Source organism: Oncorhynchus kisutch, linkage group LG8 (assembly GCF_002021735.2).
Source record: "Oncorhynchus kisutch isolate 150728-3 linkage group LG8, Okis_V2, whole genome shotgun sequence".
NCBI lineage: Eukaryota > Metazoa > Chordata > Actinopteri > Salmoniformes > Salmonidae > Oncorhynchus > Oncorhynchus kisutch.
Window position 1 is genome coordinate 70,285,711 of NC_034181.2, and position 12,750 is coordinate 70,298,460.

At 47.8% G+C, this 12,750-nt stretch overlaps 1 protein-coding gene across 1 annotated transcript; it reads right to left on the minus strand.

The window, feature by feature from the left end:
* Positions 1–7,313: 7,313 nt before the first annotated feature.
* On the minus strand, positions 7,314–9,704 carry LOC116374755 (uncharacterized). Its single transcript, XM_031829456.1, has 6 exons — positions 9,092–9,704; positions 8,427–8,616; positions 8,206–8,330; positions 7,964–8,050; positions 7,641–7,860; positions 7,314–7,552 (listed from the first exon to the last, which is right to left on the minus strand). Exons 1-6 carry the CDS (start codon positions 9,266–9,268, stop codon positions 7,314–7,316), a joined length of 1,038 nt encoding a protein of 345 aa, XP_031685316.1. The 5' UTR covers positions 9,269–9,704.
* Positions 9,705–12,750: the final 3,046 nt, after the last annotated feature.

Consider the following 12,750-nt stretch of genomic DNA (forward strand, 5'->3'; position numbering starts at 1 on the left):
ATGGAAAGAACGATGTACACTAGGGACCCCTCGATGTCCAAAGGGGGTGGAGGGACCTCCCACACCTCAGATTCCTGGAGCGGACCAGCCACCACCGGCCTGAGGAGAGACACATGGAACGAGGGATTAATACGATAATCAGAGGCAAGCTGTAATCTGTAACACACCTCATTCACCCTCCTCAGGACATTAAAGGGCCCCATAAACCGCGGCCCCAGCTTCCGCAGGGCAGTCGGAGGGGCAGTGTAACGACTCTCCTCTTCTTCTGACGAGGAGTAAGAGATGTCGGACCAACGTGCAGCGTGGTAAGTGTCCATTTTAATATATAAAACTGAACACTACAAAAATACAAAATAACAACGTGAATGAACAAACGAAAATCGAAACAGTCCCGTATGGTATAAACACAGACACAGGAAACAATCACCCACCACTCAAAAGTGAAACCAGGCTACCTAAGTATGGTTCTCAATCAGGGACAACGAATGACAGCTGCCTCTGATTGAGAACCATTCCCGGGCCAAACACAGAAATTCCAAATCATAGAAAAAGAAACATAGACAACCCACCCAATTCACGCCCTGACCATACTAAAACAAAGACATAACAAAATAACTAAGGTCAGAACGTTACGGGAGGTTACGGGTCGAGAGCCAGACCCGGTCTCACTGCTGTGATGGTCCACTCTGGTTATTTGGCAGCACGCGGTTCGCTGGAGGTGTACACGGGTGGCCTCCCATGTCTCCTCCGCACGCCTAAACCAGTCATCCACCGCAGGAGCTTCGGTCTGACCCTGATGCCATTGCGCCAGAACCAGCTGGTATCCAAATACGCACTGAAAGGGGGAGAGGTTAGTGGAGGAGTGGCGAAGCAAGTTCTGTGACATTTCGGCCCAGTGCACGAACGCAGCCCACACACCCAGCCGGTCCTGGCAATAAGACCGCAGAAACTTGCCCACATCCTGGTTGATCTACAAGTCCATGCTAGGTAAAGCTCCGCCTTATCTCAGCTCACTGGTCACGATGGCAACACCCATCCGTAGCACGCGCTCCAGCAGGTGTATCTCACTGATCATCCCTAAAGCCAACACCTCATTTGGCCGCCTTTCGTTCCAGTACTCTGCTGCCTGTGACTGGAACGAATTGCAAAAATCGCTGAAGTTGGAGACTTTTATCTCCCTCACCAACTTCAAACATCAGCTATCTGAGCAGCTAACCGATCGCTGCAGCTGTACATAGTCTATTGGTAAATAGCCCACCCTTTTCACCTACCTCATCCCCATACTGTTTTTATTTATTTACTTTTCTGCTCTTTTGCACACCAATATCTCTACCTGTACATGACCATCTGATCATTCATCACTCCAGTGTTAATCTGCAAAATTGTAATTATTTGCCTACCTCCTCATGCCTTTTGCACACATTGTATATAGACCCCCCCTTTGTTTTCTACTGTGTTATTGACTTGTTAATTGTTTACTCCATGTGTAACTCTTTGTTGTATGCTCACACTGCTATGCTTTATCTTGGCCAGGTCGCAGTTGCAAATGAGAACTTGTTCTCAACTAGCCTACCAGATTATATAAAGGTGAAATAAATAAAAAAAATTGAACTCTCTCTACCTGCCCGTTACTCTCGAGGTGAAAACCTAAGGTAAGGCTGATCGAGAACCCCAGACGTTCCATGAACGCCTTCCAAACTCTTGAACTGGGGACCCCGATCCGACACTATATCCTCAGGCACCCCGTAGTGCCGGAAGACGTGAGTCATAGGATGACCGGGCAGAGGGAGGGAGGAGGGAGGAGGGAGGAGATGACAGGACTTAGAAAAACGATCCACAACGACCAGGATCATAGTGTTTCTCTGTGAAAGAGAAAGATCTGTTAGGATATCCACTGACAGATGTGACCAAGGTTGTTGTGGAACGGGTAAGGGATTAACTTACCTCTGGGCATGTGTCTTTGAGCCTTATACTGGGCACACAACGAGCAGGAGGAAACATAAGCCCTCACGTCTTTTGCCAAGGTGGGCCATCAGTACTTTCCAGTCAGACAGAGCACCGTCAGGGATGTGTGGGCCCAATAGATCAACTGGTCACGGACAGCTGACGGAACGTACATACGCCCAACGGGGCACTGGAGGGGGGCGGGCTATGCACGCAAAGCCTGCTCAATTTCCACATCCAGCTCCCACACGACCAGCGCTACCAGGAAGGAGGCCGGGGGTATGGGAGTCTGATCCATGGGCCGCTCCTCTGTATCACACAACCGGAACAGTGCGTCTGCCGTCTTATTCTGGGAACCTGGTCTGTAGGATAGGGTAAACACAAAGCGGGTAAAGAACATGGCCCACCTTGCCTGATGGGGATTCAGTCTCCTCGCTGCCTGGATGTACTCCAGGTTGCGGTGGTCAGTCCAGATGAGGAAAGGGTGTTTAGCCCCCTCAAGCCAATGTCTCCACACCTTCAACGCTTTAACCGCAGCCAACAACTCGCGGTCCCCCACATCATAGTTAAGCTCTGCTGGGCTGAGCTTCTTCGAGAAGAAAGCACAGGGGCGGAGTTTCGGTGGCGTACCCGAGCGCTGTGAGAGCACGGCTCCTACCCCAGCCTCGGACGCGTCCACCTCCACTATGAATGCCAAAGAGGGATCCGGATGGGCCAGCACGGGTGCCGAAGTAAACAGAGCTCTTAGCTGCCCAAAAGCCCTGTCCGCCTCAGCCGACCACTGCAACCATACAGGACCCACCTTCAGCAATGAGGTATTGGGAGCAGCAACCAGGCCAAAACCCCGGAAAATTCTCAGGAAGTAATTGGCAAACCCTAAAAACCGCTGCCCCTCCTTTACCGTGGTGGAGTCGGCCAATTACGCATGGCTGCAATGTGGTCGCTCTCCATCTCCACCCCTGATGTGGAAATGCAATACCTTTGGAAGGAGACAGCCTGCTGAAAGAACAGGCACTTCTCAGCCTTGACATATAGGTCATGCTCCAACAGTCGTCCAAGTACCTTGCGCACCAAGGACACATGCTCGGCACGTGTAGCAGAGTATATCAGAATGTCATCGATATAGACCACTACACCCTGTGAAGGTCCCCGAACATCTCGTCTACAAAGGATTGGAAAACTGATGGAGCATTCATCAACAAATACGGCATGACGAGGTACTCATAATGCCCTGTGGTGGTACTAAACGCTTTCTTCCACTCGTCTCCCTCCCGGATACGCACCAGGTTATACGTACTCCCGTGATCCATGTTCGTGAAGATGCGCGCCCCATGCATTGACTCAATCGCTCAATCATGGCGATAAGAGTTAGCGGCAAACTGTATCTCACCGTGATTTGATTGAGTCCTCTATAGTCACTGCACGGGCGTAAACCCCTGTCCACCTTCCCCCCAAAAAATGTACTTGAGGAGGCGGGTGACGCAGGGATTCAGAGAAATATGTATCCATAGCCACCGTCTCTGCTTGCTACAAGGGACACACGTGACTCCTTGGAAGCACAGCATCTGCCAGGAGACTTATCGCACAATCCCACCGTCGATGAGAGCCAAATTGGCATATTCGGGGGCGGGGGGTGCACGGTGGAGACCTGGTCTGGACTTTCACCAACGGCAACCCCTACACACCTCCCTGAGCACTCTCGCGACCACCCCGTGAGAGCCCTCTGTTGCCAGGAAATAGTGGGGTTATGCAGAGCCAACCAGGGAAGGCCTAATACCACATGAAACACAGGAGAGTCAATGAGGAAGAGGCTGATTTTCACTTTGTGATCCCCCTGCATAAACATGGCCAAGGAGATGGTGGCCTCCCTGATTATCCCGGACCATAATGGTCGACAATCCAGAGCATGAACTGGGAAGGGTCTAACTACAAGAAAAATGGGGATCCCTAAACTAATGGCTAACGCTCTGTCGATAAAATTCCCAGCTGCGCCTGAAGCAGCCCCTCCTAACTCCATGGGCACCGGAGCGGTGATGCTGGAAAATGGCACGGACAGAGCCTACTCTGGACGTCCGCGGGTCACCAGCAGGTTATCATACCAGATGGAAAGCACAGGGGCGGAGCTTCGGTGGCGTACAAGAGCGCTGTGAGAGCACGCCTCCTACCCCAGCCTCGGACGCGTCCACCTCCACAATGAATGCCAAAGAGGGATCCGGATGGGCCAGCACGGGTGCCGAAGTAAACAGAGCACTTAGCTGCCCAAAAGCCCTGTCCGCCTCAGCTGACAACTGCAACAATACAGGACCCACCTTCAGCAATGAGGTAATGGAAGCAGCAACCAGGCCAAAACCCCGGAAAATTAACCGGTAGAAATTGGCAAACACTAAAAACCGCTGCCCCTCCTTTACCGTGGTGGGAGTCGGCCAATTACGCATGGCTGCAATGTGGTCACTCTCCATCTCCACCCCTGATGTGAAAATGCGATACCCTTGGAAGGAGACAGCGTGCTGAAAGAACAGGCAGTACTCAGCCTTGACATACAGGTCATGCTCCAACAGTCGTCCAAGTACCTTGCGCACCAAGGACACATGCTCGGTGCGTGTAGCAGAGTATATCAGAATGTCATCGATATACACCACTACACCCTGTGCAGGTCCCTGAACATATCGTCTACAAAGGATTGGAAAACTGATGGAGCATTCATCAACATATACGGCATGGCGAGGTACTCATAATGCCCTGTGGTGGTACTAAACGCTGTCTTCCACTCGTCTCCCTCCCGGATACGCACCAGGTTATACGTACTCCCGTGATCCAGTTTTGTGAAGAAGCGCGCCCCATGCATTGACTCAATCGCCGTGGCGATAAGAGGTAGTGGCAAACTGTATCTCACCGTGATTTGATTGAGTCCTCTTTAGTCAATGCACGGGCGTAAACCCCTATCCATCTTCTTCACAAAAAATAAACGGGCGGGTGGGTGACGCAGCGATTCAGAGACATATGTATCCATAGCCACCGTCTCCGCTTGCTACAGGGGATACACATGACTCCTGGGAAGCACAGCATCTGCCAGTAGACGTATCGGGATCCCTAAACTATTGGCTAAAGCTCTGTCGATAAAATTCCCAACTGCGCCTGAATCGACGAGCGCCTTATGCTGGGAATGTGGAGAAAATTCAGGGAAACAAATAGGCACAAACAGTTGATCAACAGAGGATTCTGGATGAGTGTGGTGCGAACTCACCTGGGGTGACACCAGAGTGCCCTGTCTGTTTCCTCGACTCCCAGAGGAACCAACACGGCACGCAGAGTGTGTCCTCTGGACGTCCGCGGGTGACCAGCAGGTTATCATACCAGATGGACAAATCCACCAGTTGGTCAAAGGAGATGGTGGCATCCTGCACGCCAGCTCACGTCGGACATCCTCTCGTAGGTTGCATCGATAGTGGTCGATGAGGGCCTTGCGTTCCAGCCTGCTCCGCCAGCCAAGGTCCGGAATTCCAGAGCGAATTCCTGGGCGCTCCTCTTCCCCTGCCTCAAATGGAAGAGACTTTCTCCCGCCGCTCTACCTTCGGGTGGATGGTCCGAAATGGCCCGGAAGCGACGGGTGAACTACTCGAAACTGGTCCAACGCCGCGGCCTCCTCTCTCCACACGGTGTTTGCCCACTCCATCGCTCCTGTGAGACAGGAAATGAGGGCAGCTACTCTCTTCCCTTCCTGAGGGAGCTGGTTGCACGCTGGCCAGATAGAGGTCCAGTTGAAACAGGAATCCCTGGCACTTTGCAGCCATCCCATCATACTCCAGGCATCCCACTGAATTCTCTCCGGACGGGACGGGTGGAGGCAATCCCGTTTGTACTGGTTGAGGTGCTGGAGAGAATCCCTGTCTCTCCCAACGGTCCATGGTTTGAAAAACGCGATCCATCATGGGCACCAAGTTGGACTTAACATTGCCGAATGTTCCTTGTCGCTCTCCTGGACGCGCTCCTCGACTCCTCTAACTGGGGTACCTGCTCCTGCTGACTCCATGGTTTGTGTGGTAATTCTGTCAAAGGTGTAAGGGAGGCAATGTCAGGTGCAGGTGTGTACATGTAGGTGACAGACACTTTGATCTCCTTATTGGGTAGATTAATATTTGAATTCATAGATGGATACATCTCACCATCCCTCCTACTGTCTCTCCTCTATATTCTCCCAGTCATCCCCCTCTCTTCTCTCCCTCCCCTTTCAGAGTTAATATGTTCTGCATCTTTTCTAGAGAACAATCCTCAAAAACATCATGCTTAATTTCATACATGTACAGTATCTATGTTATGTAGATTTAGTTCCAAGTCTACTTTGTCAACAGCATGTTGATGTCAGGCTGATCTTTATTGTGGAGAGTGCACTCATGTACAACTAGGGTGTTTCTCAGGTGAGGGACAGCTTGGCTGTAGCCGTAAACGATGTGCTGCTACTACTGCTTCTCTCAGCTCATTATCTATGCAGACCACAGGCATGACAGAGACAAAAAGTGCAGTTTGATCGAAATCTTCCCTGTGAGAATTCATAAAATACCTAAATTCTCAAAATGATTTGCTAACGGAGCATTTTTCACCTGGTATTTTAATACTTAATTCAATAGTTTCAAAGCTCTCTATTCTGTCCACATTCAAGGTGCATTAAATGACACATACAGTATGTGTTGCTAATCAATTACTCTGATGACACCAATATATCCTCCCCTCCTGTAATACAGGCAAAGAGAATGATGTGCTGTAGTATGATGATGTTCCCACCATCCTTATTAGGTTGACTTACTTAACCAATCTCCCTGTAATCTGTTGGAAACCCACCAGTAACAAAGCATCTTCAGGTGGCTCAGATATGTGGTGACAGGAGGACTCTATTTGATGCATGTGTAACAAAGGTAATTAGGCCCCTGAGTTTGTGAGGTGTTATTAAAATGCTAAACAGTTTAAGGGCTGGATAACATGACGATCTAAACCTCATCAGGATGTGGGAGGGAAGGACAGAGGGAGAAAATAGAACACGTCTGATTTGTATTCGCTGTGGGTGAATGTTATTTCATACATTACAGAATGCAATATGCTTATGGATCATTATTGTCCAAATGAACTCTATGCTGATAATTCACTCTCCCCTACCTGTAGTAGTTTGATTGTTCCCTTGGCAGTAATATTTATTATTTTTGGTGAATTCAAACAAATAGGTCTAATCTAAACATGCTGCGTCACATATCAACAGTAGTGGAAATTTGCTGCAGAAAATATGCTTTATTAATTGATCAAAGTTTAGCTTTTGCTACATTGAAATGTTCATTAGGCCTATTGGCTCTTCAGAGATGGCAGAGGCAGCTCGGTCTCCATCAGTCAAAAAGTGCTGCAATCTCCAGCAGCATTGCATCCTCACTGGCATTATCAGTAGCAGGGGTAGCGGAGGCAGCCATATCCTTCAGCTCATCTTCATCTTCATACTCAGCGATGAGGTCTTCCAGGCTGGTCTCACTGATGGATTTCTTCATAGAGGTGTCTGTTAGGGTGGAGATCAAATCTTTAGCAGAGTCATCCTTCACATCCTCATCAGTAGTGATCATGTTCCTTAGTGCTCTCAGGGGTCAGTGCCATGTCAAGAGTGGAGGTCTGGGTAATGGAGTCTGACGTGTGAAGATCTATCATGGGTCTCCCGATGAGACCATTGAGATCGGGCTCTGAGAGGTAGAAGTGGTCCGCGTGTCTGTGTTCATATCTGATGTCTGTGTTTTCCATCTGCGCATGTGTCAAAGTGTTGGTAGAGGATGGCGTTCTCTCTGTCCTAGTTGCCATAGACGAGGTGGTCAGAGGGACTCCGGGTAGCTGCCACTCCAGCGGGAAGATGGCCTTGTTCCGAGCCAGGGAAAACTGAGAGAGGGAGCTCTACCCGGAGGAAAAGGGTGGTTAGGTTGAGGTCAGAGGGGAAATTGTCTAGATGTTTGAATCTCTGTCTGTCCGTATAGTAATTTAGGTTTCAGTAACTTACGTGGGCACGTGGTAGAGTCAGAGAGTCAGGTCTTATGTTAATTTCCTCCACAGGGGTCTTCACTTGCTGGCGTGTCCTTCGATTTTCCTGCACAACACAATTGTAACACCCAATGATAACACAGCATAATCAGAAAGATATTTTGCTCACAATAAAATACAATACAGCATTTTTGGTTGTCTCACAGTGTTAGGTCTTTGTCCTGAATTAGTTCCCTTGTCTGTTTCTGGTGTTGTACTTACGGGTTCGTGTTCCTGAGATGATTTCAACAGCTGAACTTCAGTCCTTTCTTTCTCCCTCCCCACCTTTCCATTAATCTTGTCCTTGACCCTTTTGGTTGTAACATCACCTCCAGACAAGTCTGAACCTGTGTAGATTAGACATTTTGATTTTGAAGACACTTTCTTCCAAGTGGAGCCAATCTCATTCTATATCTAATCAGCAGACACCCCATAACACTCACCAGTATCAGATGCATTAGCTTTGTCCTGGTCCTTTCTACTCTGTCTGTTCTGAGAGGGACGAGACTTCCTCGGCTTGACTTTCCCACCACAGCAGAAGAGAGTGAACAGCTGCAGGGCCGCCACAGCTGGATGGATGCTCTTCTTCTTCTCTTTCTGCTGGGTCTTCTTTGCTTGCTCCTCAGGGGAGACCTCAGTGTCGCAATCAGTAAGTACATCAGTTAGAAATCTACTGACATTTCAAACTACAATATCAATGTTGAATATACATAGCCAATGAGCTCTAGCTTGATTGGCAACAAATATTATTTCCTAAGTGTGTTTCCATGTCAAAATGTTACCCCATAATAACTAGGGTTAGTGCTGTCAGTGATCCTTGGGCCTTCCCTACCCTAAACCCTAACCTTAACCCCTACCTTAACCTTAACCCTTACCTTAACCATTTCAATTTCAACGTCAAAGGTCAGAGTTGGGACGTTCCATGGATTCTGTTTAGACTTTTCCTAATAACTATTAGGGCCTACCCCATCCGAAGGGGCATTGTGACATTATCACATTTGTCAAGCCATGTCAAAGAATCAGATTCAACACAATATGCTGTGTTTTCCTTATCAGTTGTCAAATGCATTGGTTAATACTCATTTATAAGCAAGTTTGGATGTCTTACCGAGTTAGGTCTTTGTTTAATGTCTTTTTCTTTTTCCTGTGTCGTTCTGCATTTGTGGTCCTGAGATTCAATGCTATGTTTCTCTCCCCCAACCTTTCCTTTACTCTTGTCCTTGATCCTTTTCACGACACCTGCAGAGTAGTCCAAGCCTGTAAGTGAAACATTTCTAAGACACATGACCTGTTTTTTTCCAAGTGAAGCCTAGATAATTGTACAATGTAGCAGCACTAATCAATATACACCTCCTAACACTCACCAGTATCAGAGTCATTATTGTTGTTTGTATCGTTTATCGTTGTTCCCTTTCTCCCATCACCACTCTGGGAGGGATCAAAGGGTGTTTTCTTCACCTTGACACAGCTCAGCAGTGTAAACAGCTGAAGAAAGGTCAGGGCTTGAGGGATCCTCTTCTCCTTGGGTTTATCTTTATGTTCCTGTGTCTCCTTTGGTTTCTCCCTATGGGATACCTCAGGGACAGGGTCACTTAGTCTCTGACCCATGTCACGACAAGGTAGTGTACTGTTGAAATCAATCAAATCAGTTATAGGTTGGGAGATCGTTCCAATGTAGCTAATGCGCTCTACCTGAGCTTGTCTGACCGTTTTAATGTGGTCTGAGATTATGACATAAGTGTGTTTCCGTGGCAACATGTTACCTCATAATGTTCCCTTATAACAACTAGTTCTCCTTCCCTGGTAAAGGGGCATTGTGACATCACCAAGTTAGTTACCTATCCACATATCCACCCAGAGCACTGGAACAGCCTATTTTTATGGACCTAGTCTGCCTGTATGTCTGTAATTTCCTGCTGGATCAAATTAAGATCCTACCACTGTATGTCTGTTTCTCTCTTTCCTTCTCTCTACCTCTCTCTCTCTCTGCCTGTACTCATATTCAACCTCTGCCTTCACCCTATTGCAGCAGTTGATTTTCTCATAATTTGCCTACATCATGTTGCAAGGAGAGAGTGACTGAGCACAGGTCAATCACTCCACAATGAGTATGATTATACAGTTGATTATCAAGTGCCACATTCAACAGACTACAACTGTTGGCAATCAGAATACAATGTTGTTGTAGTCCAAGAGTCGACTCAGTGAATACATGCAGCACAATGGGCAAGAGTCATGGCAACACGTCTATTCATACCTCCTCTATATTTGCACTATTAAAAGCAGATCACCGCCACATGTAGCATTAGAGAAAGAAAGCCTCCCTGGCTCAGCACCTGTTACTGTCAGCTTTTAAGTGCTACATGTCAGCCTGATAATTACTCTGTGTGTAATCAGCAGAGGTATTCGTGATAAAAGCTCACAGAACATGATAGGCTAACACCTCTGGAGGCACCTGGATGTATCACAGTAGTTTATCCATTTCACTCAGACCACTAACGATAGGTTTGCAGGTATGCACGCACAAACACACATCACATGCACACACACACACACACACACACACACACACGCACAAACACACACCACATGCACACACACACGCACACACACACACACACACACACACACACACACACACACACACACACACACACACACACACACACACACACACACACAACCACGCATGCATTGCAACCACGCATGCATTTCTAAGAACGCATGCACACACACATTACTGAAGACACGGACACACACACACTGTCCATCATGTCCTATGAGTAGAGTAAAGACAGGGCCAGCAAAAACAGCAGCTGACAGACCGTAATAGAGCCTGTCTGTCAAATCAAATGTATTTATAAATCACATAAAATTTATTTATGAAGCCCTTCTTACGGAAACGCACGAGGTGGCTAATAACAGACCTCCATCCTATGCTAGCTTGCTACCGATGGTCCGGTTAGCTGTCTAAATCGCCGTGACCCCAACCAACCTCACTACTCACTGGACCCTTTTGATCACTCGACTAAGCATGCCTCTCCTTATTGTCAATATGCCTTGTCCATTGCTGTTCTGGTTAGTGTTTATTGGCTTATTTCACTGTAGAGCCTCTAGTCCTGCTCACTATACCTTATCCAACCTATTAGTTCCACCACCCACACATGCAATGACATCTCCTGGTTTCAATGATGTTTCTAGAGACAATATCTCTCTCATCATCACTCAATACCTAGGTTTACCTCCACTGTATTCACATCCTACCATACCTTTGTCTGTACATTATACCTTGAAGCTATTTTATCGCCCCCAGAAACCTCCTTTTACTCTCTGTTCCAGACGTTCTATACGAACAATTCTTATTGCTTTTAGCCGTACCCTTATCCTACTCCTCCTCTGTTCCTCTGGCGATGTAGAGGTGAATCCAGGCCCTGCAGTGCCTTGCTCCTCTCCTATTCCCCAGGCGCTCTCTTTTGATGACTTCTGTAACCATAATAGCCTTGGTTTCATGCATGTTAACATTAGAAGCCTCCTCCCTAAGTGTGTTCTATTCACTGCTTTAGCACACTCTGCCAACCTGGATGTTCTAGCTGTGTCTGAATCCTGGCTTAGGAAGACCCCCAAAAATTCTGAAATTTTCATCCCAAACTACAACATTTTCAGACCTCCCTTATCTCACCTCATTTGCTCATACCGTATATAGACTTGTTTATTCTGTATTATTGACTGTATGTTTGTTTTACTCCGTGTCGTTGTATGTGTCGAGCTGCTTTGCTTTATCTTGGCCAGGTCGCAATTGTAAATGAGAACTTGTTCTCAACTTGCCTACCTGGTTAAATAAAGGTGAAATAAAAAAATAAAAAACATTAGAGACAAACCAGGCTATGAGGGGTGGTCAGTACTCTTCTGGATCTGCCGGGTGGAGATTGTAACAGAACATAGCCAAGATGTTCAAATGTTCATAGATGACTGTAAAAGGTGTGTACGGGAGGCAAAGTCAGGTGCAGGAGAGCAGAGTGTAGTGAACAGCCAAAATACATAGCACATAAAAACAATAACGTGCCAAAGACACGGAACATGACATAAGTAATAATCCACAATACCAAACAAACAATTACACATAAAGACATGATGGGAAACAGAGGGCTAAATACATGTAGAATGATTAGGGAATGAAAACCAGGTGTGTATGGGACAAGACAAAACAAATGGATATATGAAAAATGGAGAGTTGATGGCTAAAAAGCTTGTGACTTCAATCGCCGAACGTTGCCCAAATAAGGAGGGGAAACGACGGTAGTTGTGACAGTACCCCACCCTTGACGCAAAGCTCCAGTGGCACGCCGGCACCGGCTTCGGGGATGACCCGGAGTGCGAAGTGAAGGGCGATCCGGCGACGGTGAAACTCCCGCAGCAGTTCAGGATCCAAAACATCCGCAACCGGAATACAGCACCTCTCCTCTGGACCCTACCCCTCCGATTCCACGGGGTACTGAAGGCACCCTGCCTGACGCCTCAAATCTAGGATGGAAAGAACGATGTACACTAGGGACCCCTCGATGTCCAAAGGGGGTGGAGGGACCTCCCACACCTCAGATTCCTGGAGCGGACCAGCCACCACCGGCCTGAGGAGAGACACATGGAACGAGGGATTAATACGATAATCAGAGGCAAGCTGTAATCTGTAACATACCTCATTCACCCTCCTCAGGACATTAAAGGGCCCCACAAACCGCGGACCCAGCTTCCGGCAGGGCAGTCGGAGGG

Coding starts and splice junctions, on each gene's coding strand:
- LOC116374755 (XM_031829456.1), bottom strand. CDS start 9,268: ATGTGTCTTAGAAATGTTTCACTTACAGGCTTGGACTACTCTGCAGGT. Junction 7,861..7,963: donor TGACTCTACCACGTGCCCAC/GTAAGTTACTGA, acceptor TCCTCCGGGTAG/AGCTCCCTCTCTCAGTTTTC. Junction 7,553..7,640: donor CTCAGAGCCCGATCTCAATG/GTCTCATCGGGA, acceptor GACCCCTGAGAG/CACTAAGGAACATGATCACT.